Source organism: Sminthopsis crassicaudata, chromosome 1 (assembly GCF_048593235.1).
Source record: "Sminthopsis crassicaudata isolate SCR6 chromosome 1, ASM4859323v1, whole genome shotgun sequence".
Taxonomy (NCBI): Eukaryota; Metazoa; Chordata; class Mammalia; order Dasyuromorphia; family Dasyuridae; genus Sminthopsis; species Sminthopsis crassicaudata.
The window spans coordinates 149,114,092-149,129,640 of NC_133617.1; the positions used below are offsets into that span (position 1 = coordinate 149,114,092).

At 33.2% G+C, this 15,549-nt stretch overlaps 1 protein-coding gene across 1 annotated transcript in view; it reads right to left on the reverse strand.

Moving 5' to 3' along the window:
- TMEM67 (transmembrane protein 67) overlaps positions 1–15,549 on the reverse strand; it is a 94,313-nt gene that overhangs the window by 45,936 nt on the left and 32,828 nt on the right. Inside the window, exons 8-13 of the mRNA XM_074269542.1 lie at positions 13,233–13,387; positions 13,018–13,126; positions 12,343–12,429; positions 11,514–11,579; positions 9,656–9,812; positions 62–185 (exon numbers count right to left, since the gene is read on the reverse strand). Of these exons, the coding sequence (XP_074125643.1) occupies positions 62–185; positions 9,656–9,812; positions 11,514–11,579; positions 12,343–12,429; positions 13,018–13,126; positions 13,233–13,387 (698 nt within the window). The remainder of the gene's footprint in view (positions 1–61; positions 186–9,655; positions 9,813–11,513; positions 11,580–12,342; positions 12,430–13,017; positions 13,127–13,232; positions 13,388–15,549) is intronic.

Sequence of the window (15,549 nt, forward strand, 5' to 3'; positions counted from 1 at the left end):
GGCACTGCTTCTCATGCTACATATCCCATAGCCAAGACCAAGGTATTAGACATTTATTCACCTCATGGTTAATTTGCTGGCAATTCGAATTACTCTTGGCCGATTCTCTAAGTCGCTCTCTCGTCCACTTAAGGTATCCACCAAGAACAGGCGGCGAGTCAGAAGCCACCTGACAGTACTGCTATCTTTAATGTCCAAAAACAAGAGGAAAGAGGAAAACAGAACAAAGATATTTTAGTTTTATACTCTGGTGCCCTGTGATTTCATTAGTTTACATGCTTGCTTGCTGGTCTCCCAGCTGGAGATGGCCCTACTCAAGGAATATCTCTAGCCTATTTCTAGAAAAGCTGGAAAGTGTCATACTAGCCACACTTATAATGCACCTGTTTATTGTCCTTTAGGCAACTTGTCACTGTTTTTTTCCAATCTATGGGGTTCCATGATTTAGAAGCATACAGCATTACCTGAAGAAAACGGATCGTAAAGAGATGCGCTCGTATGATAGTGAGGCATTTAAGGTCACTGAAAGCATTGCCCAGTTTATAAAATGCATGGAAGAGAGATGGGGAGAAAGGGAACACACATTTACTAAATTCCTACTATATGCTGGGCACAGCTCTAACTAAACACTTCACATTTAAGTGTTTCGGTATCATTTAATTATAAAAATGATACTGAATATAGAGAAAGAGGGGTTTGTCCTTATATCCTGATTGTAAGGAGGTTATTTTAACCTAGGCAAGTCACTTTCCCTTGGCCTTAGTTTCCTCACTGTGAAATGAAAGGTATGACCAGATAGTTTCCCAAGCACAGTACAACAATGGGGCTTGCAGTCAGGAAAAACTAGGTTCAAGTGGCACATGCTGGCTATGTAACTTATGGTGAATAAGTCAAATATCCTCTCAGCTCCAGGTCAGGAATGGCTATAACCTTTATCTCTCTGATGACAGACCACACTGACCATTTAGAAAGCCACATATTAACAGTTTTTTTTTTTTTGTTTTTGTTTTTGTTTTTGCTGAGTACAGTCAGGATTAAGTGACTTGCCCAGGTCACACAGGTAGGACATGTTAAGTGTCTGAGGCCAGATTTGAACTCTGGTCCTCCTGACTTCAGGGTTGGTGCTCTATTCACTGTGTCACCTAGTTGCTCCTATTTTTTTTTTATTTTGTTAAATATTTCCCAATTATATTTTAATATAGTTCTGACCCAGGGTATTTCTATAAGACTTTAAATTGCACAAGTGTTGATATGTATTGGTAGAAGGAGTATCTGCTTTGAAATTTTCCTATACTAATGAAATTACATGTCTAGTCTCGTCACCCAAAATAAACCCACACCGAGCATGCTTAAATTGTGGTCCAGCCATTAACCAGTTCTGAATCCATGTTACTATTATGTCCCCTTATATCTTCGTTGACTTAGAGAACAGCTCAAGATTCAAATCTTTTGCTAAAGTGAATTAATCACCATGCATTCACAAAGTATCTGTTCTGTTCTAGGTACCCTGCTCCCCTGCTCCTCTGCTCCAGTAATTTGGCTTTCCTATTGGTAATGATGAGGTAAGATACTCAGGAGTTCTCTGCAAGCAGGACAATGTCACATTGTACATGGGACCTACTGGGTAGCTTGGGGAAACATAAAGGAAACGCTTCTTGGCTTTTATCTTATAGAGGGTAGGGCCTCAAGCCCAACAACTTCTATAGATGTGGAAGTATCATTTTAACATATACATGAAGAAACAAATTTGTTTAAAAAGAATATTAAAAGCTACATTTTGCTGTAGTGAGTCATTTTTTTATTGCTATTCAGTTGTATCCAAGTCTTCAAGCCCCATTTAGGGAAGATTCTTGATAAAGATTTTGGAGTGGTTTTCAATTTCCTTCTCTAACTCATTTTACAGATGAGGAAATAGAGGAAAACCAGGTTAAGTGACTTGATCAGGGTGTCACATACCTAGTTTACTGTTTTGGGAAAGATCTGAACTTATGAAGATGAAGTGTTTCCAACTCCAAAACTGGCACTTTATCCACTGCACTATCTAGATGCCCTCAAACACAATTTTAAAATCAACAAAGAAAAGTTATTTTGGGTTTTTTATTTTTTAGTGTTTAAAATTCTTTAAGTGTTTACAACAAATTTCTCTATTTTATTTCAATTACTTTTCTTTTTTTAAAAAAATTTTAAAATTTATTTTAAACAAATACATAATAAGAAAAATATATTTCTATGTGAACAGAAGAAAAGATTCAATATAAAACAATAAACTTTTATTTCAATAAAATCTATATAAATACATTGTTTTCAAAACTAGCTTTTCTTTGCTTCCTTGTGGATTTTTGTTTGTTTTCTATTATGCACTTTTTACTTTATTTTTCCCCTTCCATCTCAAAAAAGCAATAATTAAGAGTTGATATAAGTATATACCTATCTGTAAACATGCACATATATACACACACACATACATTCATACGTACACACACCACACACACACACACACACACACCACACACACACACACACACACACACACACACGCACACACACACCATACTGTGCTTGTTACCACTTATCTTGTTTCTCCGAAGGTAGATAGCATCTTCTTTCATATGTCCAAATCTTTCCATTCTTTTCTAAGTCAACCAGCTCATCATTTCCTACACCACAGCAATATTCCAACCTAATTCTATCTGATTGTCTCTGAAAGATTCCATCTCCACCCACCCCACCCCCACACACATAACTTTCTGCATTCCTTCTATTCTTGGCTGCATAGATTTTACTTTTGCAAGAAAATTTTAATTTAAAAATAATTAAAGGTTTAACTTTGTCTGTAATCATGATTTCTATCCAATTTTTTTACATAATAAATACTACTTCTCACCTTTATTTTGTGTGCCTCTCATTTTTACAGCATTTCCTAAAAACAAGATTTGTTGAATTCTAATTTTTAATCTATCAGTTTCCATTTTATGGTTAAATTCTTCCCATTCACTGCCTAAGCTATAATTGCTTGTTTTCCTCCTATTTTTCCTCACTATCCTTCTCATTCTATTCCTATCCCTCCTCACTCCTCTGCATTACTTCTGTTACCCTGCCCTCCTACACCTTAATCAATCCATTCCTCCCTCCCTTATCTCAGGTCCTTTTTACTGTTATTTTCTGAGATCTGTCCTGAGGCTCAATCTTGGGCTCTCTTCTTTACTTCTAAGCCTCAATTAGACCCACCCATTCCCCTCCTCTCCAGCAGCTGTCCAACAAATGATTTTACTCTCTCTGGTCCTTCCAGTGACTGCAATTCACAATCATCCTCTCTTTTTTTGGGCAATGAAACAGGGACTCTGCTCTCTCGCAAGTGCCTACACATAGTAGGATCCCTGTCTTTCTACTACTGCATTTACCAGGTATGTGATAACTTCTCAACAGTAGTAGCCCGTCCCAGGACACATCTGGTCAGCACAGCTGTGTTTGGTATTCTTCAAGAATGGAAGGTCCTTCAGTTTTCTACTCAGCTGTCAAATCCCCATGCGGTCCATGACATGAAAAATTTCTAAGGCTAAGACTATCTCCCAACCCCAGTTGTCTCCAGGTCTTGTTGTTTATTAATTCTTTAGAGTTGGTCCACAGATGTTTGTATTTTATTCAGACCAAATCTCTGTCCCCTGAAGATCAAGTCTTTCCTGGGGTCTTCCTAGGTTGTATTAGGAGAATAACTGCTTTACCTTGACTTATATTTATTTCTGCTGTTCTCCATTCCCTCTGAGACAATGTTTGTCTTTTTCTGTAGAGGAAATCTGTAGAGCCGAAATTTTCTGACCTATTCCACCATCTTTTCAAAATCCAAATTATTTTTAGAACTATTCCTCTCAATTAGGTAAATTACTATGAAAAATTATCATAAAAGCTGCTTATTTCCTATTCAGAGTTTCCTTGATGATGCTCTCAAAAATACAGAGATTCTTCCCATAAAAACTTCACACCTCTGAGAAAGCAAACATATGGGTCAATATTTTATGTTTTTGTGGCTGCCTACTTTATGTAGAAGGATCACAGAAGCACAGCAAAAGGTATTTTAAAGATCATCTAGTAGCTCCCTCTTCTTTCTCATAATAAAACTAAGGCCCAAGGAAATTAAGTGCCTTGTCCAAAATCACTCAGATATCTTGAAGGGTGGAGTCAAGAGACACTGGTTCCTTGACTCCAAAATCCAGCACTCATCCTCAAACTGCCATCTGGGTTTGTTTTGTTTGTTTGTTTGTTTTGAATTAAAAAGTGAAAAGGGGCAAGGACAAGAAACAATGTAAGAAAATTAGTTTAGGAGGATGGATTAGAGAAACCCAAGATCTATAGACTACACAAAAATATTGTTCCTAGATAGGATTAGTTGCTGTGAGAAAAAGAACTGGTAATCATTCAACATGGCAAGCACAAATAATATAAAAAATAAAATTGATTATTTTAATAGAGAACAAATGAATCATTACTGGCATGGGAATCATTCTTGAGATTCAATATAGTGTGTATATTCAGGTCACAGTGAGAAGATTAAGGTTGATCCTATCATTTTCTTAATTGATACTATTTATAAATTGATTTTATTCTGTAACTGTTTAGGGTTCTTTGTCTCTAACTTAGTTCATAGTCTTCTACCTCTCTTGCTAATCACTAATATATTCTTGTCTCAAGAAATTTTGCTAACCTTGGGGAATGTGTGTGAACAGAAAGGGAGCTTGGGTCTGATATTTTTACTACATCAAGTGATCCTTCAAAGATGTCTGATTTGTTGTCTAGAAGTCTGGGCTGCTATCTTGTACTTGGTTTCAAATCATATTGCCCTTAATTTCATGGTATTACCTACCTAACCTATAATTTTCTTTGTTCTGTATTCCCAAAACCTATAAAAGGGAAATTGTTCTTTTGTTTAGAGTTTTTGGCTTTAATGGAGGCAAGCCATTGAACCATTTATTGACAGGCAAAATGTCCCTGTTAATAAATGTTATTTTGCTCAGAGATTTGCCTCATTGCTCTTTTGTTAAAATCTAATATGCAACAACTGACTATAAAAGGAAAGATAAAAATAATAAAAGTAAGTAAAATATGATGTGGACTTAAAACTACAACTTGAGTTATTTAAATAAGAACATGATATTAATTATGATAATTCATAATAAATATAAATCAATTGCCATAATAAAGAAACCAAAATAATTAAAAAGGATAAAGATTAGAGAAGCAGTGAGACTAAAACTAGTTGACACAAAGGGAAGTTTATACTAGAGGTGACAAAATTTAAAGATGTTATGAATTGATTTTCAAAGTATCTAAAGAAAGGAAAAGTGCCAGAGTTATGGGAAAACTCTGCCTTTATCACACACACACACACACACACACACACACACACACACACACACACACACACACAAAAGAGAGAACATTACAGTAATACATGTAACTGTTTTAACCTATATAAAATTTAATACAAATAATCTATATGAACATTAAGATCATAGGATAGTGTTTAAAGGAAATAGGCCTCTGCAAGTCTTAGAATTTGCAGATTTTTGCTGGAAGGGACCTCCATGATAATCTAGTCCAATTTGTAAAGATGATGAAACCCAGATAGATTAAAGAAGTTTCACAAGGCCACAGAGATACTAAGTATCAGAGTTAGGGTTAGGGTTAAATTTTGCTCCAACCCCCATACCTTCCTTCTTATTATGAAGGGCAATACCATCATCCTGATTCCTCATGCTGACAACTTTCTTAACAACTCATTATTTCATACCCACATACAGCCCTTCCCCAAATTGTTGTCAAGGCCTGTCAGGTTCAACTATGATCTCTCCAATAAGCCCCCTTCTCTTCTCAGATACTACCATCACTCTGGGGCAGTCTCTATTCCCCTCATCCCAAAACTACTGTAATAGCCTGCTTACCTAAAGTCTTTCCCTAACTCTAATCCATTGTCTATTCAGCTATTAAAGTGATAAAACATAGATCCTGCAAGGACAGGCCCCTGCCCAATGAAGTCCAGTGGTTCCCTAATACCTCCAGGAGAAAAAATTTAAAGATACTCTGTTTAGCACTCAAAACTCTTCATAACCTAGCACCCTCTTACCTTTCTAGTCTTTTTACATCTTACTCCCTATGTTCTCTGTAACACAACAATGGTCTCCTTGTTGTTCTTTAAGCAAGACACCTCATCTCAGCTCTGGGAAGTTTCTCAATTCTCCAGATCTAGAATGCTCTTCCTTCTCATTTGAACCTTCTGGCTTTTTTCAAGTCCCAACTAAAATCCCACCTTACACAAGAAATCATTCCCAACTTTCTTAATTTTGTAACTTCGCTCTTTTTATTATTTCCTTTTTATCCTGTAACAAACATATTTGCTTATTATCTCTTCCATTACATTGTGAGCTCTTTGACTGTCTTTTGCCTCTTTTTTGTATTCCCAGCACTTAGTATAATGTCTACCACATAGTAGGAGCAATAAATATTTACTGCTTGTTGACTGACACACACACAAATTTTAAGAGACACTATAAATGGAGGAGTTGATCCCAAAATTGAACATAAGAGTGATCAGGACTGGCTTTGGAAAATTACTAAGTTTTTTGAATGACATCAAATTTGTCTGTTTTTAATGTTTTTAAAACTAATATTCTCCCAGTGTTATTATATTACTGTAAGTAATAGAATCCTTCAATCTCCAAAGAGATGGAGATTGAAAAATAATGCAGAAGCCCACAGAAGAACTAAGAAAACTACAATACATTACAAAAATAATTAAGAAGAAAATATTAGCACACTTAATGAAGAAAGGAATCAGGATTATAAATTTCACAAGCCTTTGAATTTTTATTAGTTCTTGGTCTCAATTTCCTATACAATTTTCTTCATCTTCTGCATCTACATATGCACTCAAGTCCCCAAGTATTCCAAGTACATGCTGTCTTAGTTTAGAGGAAGAATTCTTAACCTGGGATGTGAGAACTTTAAAAAAAAAAAAAAAAAAAAAAAAAACATATATATATATATATATATATATATATATATACTGATAACTCTTATTTCAATAAAATTGGCTTCCTTTAAAATTCCATTTTAGTTTATGCATTTAAAAACATTTTGAGAAAGGGAACATAGAATGATTCGCCACAATGCCAAAGGGATCCAAAAAGATAAGAGTGTTATGGGCCAGAACTCACAAACAAGGATTCTTACAAGGTATTAAGTCAGTGGAATTGCTAAAGACAATGGTTATCTAGTTTAGATGGTGATTAATATAGTTCCACAAGATTCACACCTACAATGATGTAATTATAATAGAGTCTATAACAGCCAGCAGGGACTGAGAGACAGATTCATTCCATCATCCACCTTTGTGGTTGCTGAAGGCTGAAGCACAAGCCCTCAGATTCAGAGAGATTCATTCATCCCATCTCACACCACCATGGTGGCAGGGCTTTCCTCCTTAGCTTCTCCATTGAAACCAAGACTCAGAAGGCCTCTAAGAAAGCTAGCTGGGCCCCAGACAAGGAAACTAGGATGTGAAGGAGATAATAAAGGATTTGTACTGCAACACCTGGCTATTTTTGTGATGATTTCTCTACTGAAGGCTGATCTAAGACCTCCAGAAAACCAACAAGAACACTATAATAGAGGAACTTATGAAGTTCTTTACATAATACACTTCTTCAGGGAACGTTGGTACTTCAAGATGTAATCATATTCATGATAGTATGCTCAGTTAGCTTCATTATCATGCTCTGAGACAAGATACCCAAATATTCCTTACTGTGTTTCCCACTGACTTTTCAATAGCCAGCAAGGCTATTCCATTCCTTCACCTCTCAAAGAGCCTTCTCACCATCTTTTCACTGAAGTCATACTTCATTATTTTCTCTGTCCTCTTAAGAGCAAGAATGCCAGTTTGGAATGTGCTTCATTTCCTCCAGCACTGTGCTACTTTGTGATCACTGATCAGGATTTGCATGTGAACAATGTGACATTCAAAACTTTAATAACTGTCCAAAATAATTTGGAAAAAAAAACACTAAACAAAATTAATACGCAAAGTAAATGTTTTGCTTCATATAAAGGAGGCTAAAGAGAAAATGATGTTGAGAATACTGGTGATAGTGATTCCAGTGTGATCCTGATAATTAAGAACTGCTTCCATCATACCTAACTATTATTTCTATAACTAAGTTTTCATCAATTTGGGAAAATAATTCTCCCCAATTTATCTGAATTTAGTGAGCTCTTGCTATAGAAAAAACTATTTAAAGGGAATAAAATGTTATCATTTTGGAAAAAAAAAAAAACCACTCCCACATGATTTCTACTTAATTTCCTTTGAAAGTGATTTTCAGCAAAGCATTATGTCAAAGACAACAATGGAAAATCTAAATTCATATAACAATACAACTGACATTAGAAATAAAATAGATCATTGGTACATTAATTTTATACAAGCATTTATTTATCTAGGCTGCTAGGGATCACAGCAGATAGGGTACTGGACCTGGAGTTAAGAAGACATAAGTTTAAATCCAACCTCATACTGAAGAAGGGACCCCAAAACTCTAAAAATTCTTGAATCTCCTTCAACTCTGCTCAGTGAGGGACCCCAGCCCAAGGGAAACAAGACAGTTTCATTCTGTTATCTAGGTGGGGCTGATTCTAGTCCTTAGGAAAAGAATTCTAATTCTATTCAAGAAACTAATTCTATTCATATTCCAGCTTAAGCTAAAACCCAGCTAGGAGATAAGCCAACTTGGGACTCCACACACTAGACCCCTTCAGCTTGTAGCCAAAGCTCCTATTATAAAAGAGCCAAACTAAAATCCTCTCTTTGCAGAGGTTCTAAACATGCCATGCTAGGCTATGCCATGCTATGCCAAGGAGGCATCTGATCACTGGAATAATATTCTTTTCCAGTACTATCCTCTTTTTACCCTAACCTATTTCCCTATCCTGACTATATGCCTCTCTGTCAGGATTTCTAACCTTACTTCCCAATCCCTATAATAAACCTCTTTTATCAATCTAGGTGTTCGGGTCTGTAAATTCCTTTACAGACAATTTCTGCACTGCCAGAAGGGGGCTCCACAAAACTCTCTACTCTTGTGCCAAATCCCAAGAGGGTACAGGGGAGCCAAACCTCTCCATTTGGTTCCCTGAACCCCAAACCTGACACTAGACCTTATCATTTAACTCCTTGACCACCAGAAACCCTAATCTCATTTTGGTTCCATAAATCTAGACCTTATCATTTGGTTCCCTACTAAAGGAAACCCCAAAACCTAAACCTCATCAATACTCTTATTATGTGACTCTAAGCAAGTCATTTAACCTCTGTCTACCCTAGTTTTCCCCTCTATAAAATGAGGATAATAATAACATTTACTTCCCAGGGTGATTGTAAGGATAAATGAAATAATATTAACCTCATTCATTAGATTGTAAACTTCTTGAGACCATAGTTGCCACTTTTTGAAGTGCTTAGCACAGCGTCTGGCACACAAGTAAATGCTTAATGTTTATTGACATTTGTATAGGGCTTTATAAATTTCAAAGTATTGATAATAGCAATTATCATTTATTTTACCTACTTGAGTCAACTTAAGGCATATAAGTATGAAGGTCTTACCTTGATTCACGAAGATTTCATTGTGCCGAAGATTTAGGTTTAATATTGGTATAGCCCAAAGACGTCGCTCTTGATTTTCACTAATATATTCAAGATACACATCATAAAATACTGGACTTGTAAAGTCTGTTAAGATCTTGGAGATGGGAACCTCACACTATTTAAAAAAAAAAAAAGCATCAAATTTCAAAATTGACATTGGTGCTCTTAAAAGATGTTTTAAAATAAACTTAGGGGAAATTTTCATTGACATACTTTTTTTCCTCTTAAATTCTAATTTTTTTATGAACATAACAAATTTCAATAAACAAAGAAAATGAGGAACACATATATGGCTGAATTTATATATATATTTATTTATTAAAAGTATGTATTAAATTTAACAAGATGGTATTTAGTCAATGCTTAATTCATGCTTTTTAAAAACATCTCCATCATTGTCCACAAACATCCCCCCCCCAAATAGAAGCTCTTCATTGTTATAAATAAGTATAGACATGCATTCTTTGCAAAGGAGGAAGAAGCCTGTTTCAGGATGTCTTTCTTCTTTTTCTTTACATTATTGTAGTTATCTTAGTAATTGTTTGAATTATGCTAAAAAAGTGAGTAAAATTCTCATACCCTCTGACCCAAAGGTATCACTACTAGGCACATATATACCTCACATATGTCAGTGATAAAGAAAGACAATACATACACATTAATGCATTTTGAATAAGTACATATGTATATCCCATGCTTTTTCCAAAAATTTTAAATGGGGAAAAAATAGATCAACCAACAAGTACAAAATAAGTAATAAGCTTAGTTGTCATGGTCAAAAAGGGCATAGTTTGCTCCATAGAAATAGTACATTTTAAGCCACTAGTTGCCTTTTTTGTCACCAAAGTCTTCAAGGCATTAAATTTATCCTGATATTTTAAAACATGAACTCACATCTTAAATAGGCTAATACAATTCATTGGCAGAATCAGGCAAATTACATTATCTTTTCTGATGAGGGGATGCACAAAAATATTTAATTAGATTTAAAAATTCCCCCAATTTAAATTTCATTTATGATGGTACCAAAAGTTGGTAGTTATAGTTTCTACCTTCAAGGTATGGCAAAGCAATCATAGATTTAAAATTGAATGTATTAATAAAAATACCACAGACATAAAATTTATCTAAAGTAAGTGTATTCTACTATTGTTATATATTCTAGTCAATCAAGTATGGGTTATAAAGTTTATCAGTGCAACATCAATGAAATCTACTGATCACTGGCCAAAAAAAATTAAGCATGCCCCTAAATTTTATAAGACAGTTCCCAGAAAAATGTAAAATATACTCATTTAAAATACAATTAGGTATTGGAACTCAAATAGAATATATTATATTATAATCTGTGTGTGTGTGTGTATATATACATATGTATATAAGTATATAATAAATATTGAGAATTTTTCTCAAAAATTTCAATTTTAGACATACCCTTTTCTTTATAATTGCAAATCTAGGTAATAAAAACATGATTATGAAAATCTATTATTATTTTAAGAACAATACATTTTGCTAAGGAAATAGAAAAACCTATAAATCAATCTGTGAATCAGAATGACTTTATAAAATTTTAAAATGTATAATATTCTCTCATACAATTAAAATTATGTAGATTTTATGAATCTAGATGATATTAGTGGCTACATTTTATTTTATCATTATTGACAGTAAATGAATTAAGAAATTTTTTTATTATCTAAAATATTAAGTAATATTTTTTTCAAGAATAAATGTTTGCTTCCAGTATTACTGTTTTAAAAATATGAGATTTAAGCACAGAATAAAAGTACAACTTGATATAATTTAATCTTACATTTTGATGATAAGTTGTTCCAAACTTATAAGCAGCATTCAGTCTGGTCACTGTGTCTGGACAAAGCTACATCAAAGCAGTCAAAAAAGTACAGAAAATAACTGAAGAGTAAAAGGGTTACTTTATCAACAGAAAAAAAGATATATAAATAGCTTGAATAATACAGTGTGTAAACTCTCATATCAGTGCTGTCAAATTCAAATAAAAAAGGGAGCCACCAAATCATATTTAAAGACAGGGCACATATTAATTAACTCAGAAAGCCACAAATTAACATTATTCTCCATGTCCTATTTGAATTTTATTTATTTTGTTAAATATTATCCAATCACATCTTAATCTGGTTTAGATCATAATCCAGTATATTATGAGCACATGCTGCTCTATTCTACAGCACTAGAATGTGCAAAATTAAAGGAAGATATTGCATTAGGGATTGAATTTGTTCTTCATTAGAGTTATTTTTAGCATAAATACTGAATAATTTTTAAAAACCTAATAAAGTAATGACTTGGATTTATACAAAGCTCAACAATTTACAAAATACTTTTTTTTTTCATAATCATTATGTGGGGTGGGCATTATAGAAATGAGATCCAATTTATAGATATAGTAGAGTAAAAGACAGTGCTGAACTTGAAATAGGATACATGGTTTCAAATCCCAGTTCCAAGACATTGTAGCTCTATGACCCTGAGCATGAGTCACAGTCTCTCAGTTTAAAGTGTAATCTACGTTTAACATTTAAAAGGATGCTCCACTTAAAACCCTAATTAGTTTTTCCTTTTATGCTGAGAATAATTTTTCTTTAATTATAATTATTTTTTACCTGTAAAAGACCTCCTTCCAAAGTCCTCCACTCAAGAAAATTTCCTCTTACATCATAGGAAGCTGCGACAAACCTCAGTTTCATATCCTAATGATAAAAGCCAAAAGCTAAATTAATATATTACATATTCTTACATCATTATAATTTTGAGAAAAATAAAATTCTCTGCTAAACTTTAAATATTAAAAATTAACTGATTCTATTTTGAAACTAGATTAATTTAGCCAAAACCAAAGTCAAGAACACTGAAGAAATATATTTTGGGACTCAAGCTAATAAAATAGATTTAAGATTGAAGGATATAGCACTTCTATTCGTGGCATTTTGTTTTCACATATAAAAGAATCTTTTTAAAAAACAGATTAATTAAGGAAAAAATCAAAATTTCCCCTTTTTCTTATATTTAAGGGCCTTGATACATTAAGCATGTAGGCAGAGACTCAAATGCCTTCCTGAGCCAATCTCCAGGATGCTGGGGGCATGCCATGGCAGAAATTTCCTGTAACTTAGGCATGAAAATCATAATTTTACTCTTACACTTCAAGACTCTTGTCATTGGTTTTGGAAATGCCATCTTCAGAACTCCTGGGGAAAGAATTCTGTTCTTAAAGTGATAACTTACTGTATTAAGACCTGTATGTCCCTAAGTACTAGGAAAAGGAATTTACAACATACCTGGTCTTGACCTTTAAAGCTGAAATTCGTAGAAAGTTGGGTAGTTCTGAGCACTTGAGGTGCTAATCCTAATTGGTCTCCATAGAATAACCATGGAAGATTCTGTCTCCTGAAAATAATTTTAGTTTAAATCATGGAAATCCAATATTTTTATTTTTAAAATTTGTACAAATAGTTGCATGTTCAAAAAAGTACATAAATAAAAATGTTCATACCAGAATGCTACAGAATGAACAGTGCCTAGTCCAGCAGTGTTTTCAAAGATAAACCGAAATAGACGACAAGCATCAAAAGTAGCAGAACTCCAAGAATTCATGGTCATTATGCACATATTTCCAAGAGCTTGGCAAGATGTAAGATTAGAATATATCTTTAAGGGAAAATGGAAATAAATTTTAGTATGACTATTAAAAAATAAGTTAGTATAAAAATTAAATTTAACTTTGACTAATCTAGCAGTCTCCAATTTTTGGGTATCAGGACCCCTTTTACTCTTAAAAATTGCTGAAAGTTTTTGTCTATGTGGATTATATCTATCAATATTTACCCTGTTGTAAATTTAAACTGGAGGGATAGAAAACAAGTGATATATACAAACAAAATAAAAAAAGATCAAATATAGAATTTGTTAGGTAAAAAAACCAGGAATAGTAATTATAATTTTAGACAAAGTTAAAACTAAAATAATTTAATAAAAAGAGAAAATAGAGAAACTATACGATATGTTAGATATGTATATATGTAAATAAGGGTTAAAGACATATATAAATGTACTGATTCTTAATTGTAGTCTTCTTGGGGTGAGGGGAGAGGGGAAAAAAAAGAATAAAGTTAAAAGTGCACAGCATAGAACAGAAAATTTACAAGGAAGCAAAGAAAAGATAGCCAGTGCCTAACAAAATGTGTAGTATTTATTATAAAGGCTTTATTGAAATGAAAATTTATTGCTTTATATTTTGAATCTTATGTTCTGCTGCACACAGGGCAATGTTTTTGTTTTTTTTTTCTTCTTTTTTTCTTCTCTAAGTTTTAAGTAAATTAAATTAAAAAATAAAATAGCAATAATAAACTTATCACATGTTAATATAATTTACTTTTTATATGAAAATAACTTTCCTGAAACAAAAATGAGAAGTACATTGCTTTATATATTTTTGCAAATCTATTGTCTGATTTAAAAGAAGACAGTTATGTTCTCACATCTGTTTCTGCATTCAATCTGTTATATTACTTTGGTTGAAGTATGTAAAGAAATCTAATTTCCTACAGATATTTGATTGGAAAAGGAAAGAGTATTTTAATAGCTAAATAATATCTTAGTATTATAAAATTCATTCTGATCTCATGGATATCCTGAAAGGATCTTGGGGATCTAAAGGATTATATGACCATACTTTGAGAACCATTCTTCTAGTCATTCTATTCATTACTCCCTCATTTTGGAATTTTTTTGTTTTCCAGCTCAGGAAATAAAAACTTCATCTTAGTCTCATATCTCTATTACTATCTGAGTTTTTCTTCATATTCCTAGGACCATAGTTTAAAGTTAGAATTTTAGAGGGACTTTAAAGGTACTTAGTCCAACTTGTTCAATTTAAAGATAAGGAAACAAGCCTAGAGAGAGCTAGTGACAAAATTAAGATTTGAACCTAGAGTGTATTTTTACAAATGTTTTTTTTTTTTTTTTTTTTTTTTTTTTGCTACTGTACCACACTGCCTGCTTGGATATATTAAAGTAATAAATTTCTGTAGAACAAAAACAAAAATATTTTTTAAAAATAACAGATCGGGGAAAATATTTGTGGTAGGTCAAATAAAAACCCAACATCTAAAATGCATAGGCTACTGTTAAATATTTATCAAGATTCACAATGAATAAATGGTAAAAGGTCATGAACAGAATATTTTCAAAGGAGGAAAAGCAAATTGTTAATAATCCCATGGGAAAAGTATTTAACCTCACTAATAATGAAACAGATGCAAATTAGAACAACTGTAATTTACCAATAAACCCATTAAACTGGCAAAAGTAATTTTAAGAAAAGAATGAAATAAGATAATTGAAAACAAAAAGGTTTCATATATTACAAAATACTTATCTCAACACTATGGTAGCAAAGAACAGGAAACAAAAGCAACCACAAAACAACTGAAAATGAAAATTGCAAAATTAGAAACAAGGTTGGAGACATGAAAAGCAGCTAGGTGTAGTGGATAAAGCATCACCTCTAATTGGTAAAATCTGCTTTCAAATCTGGCCTCAGACACTTGACACTAACTATATAACCTAGATGATGATGATGATGAAGGAAGAAGAAGAGGAGGGTTTTAAAAAGAGTCCCGTTCCTGCTCTCAGCACCCTGACTCCACCCTTGTCTCAGTCTACCCCTTGCATCTGAATCTCGTGTGTATAGGTCATTGAAAACTCATTGTTTGCTGTCTTCTTGGAGACGATAGTCTCATTCAACCCTGGGACCAAACCATGGATCCATTTGGTCCCAGTAAATCTCTCCCTTTTAAATAAATTATTAA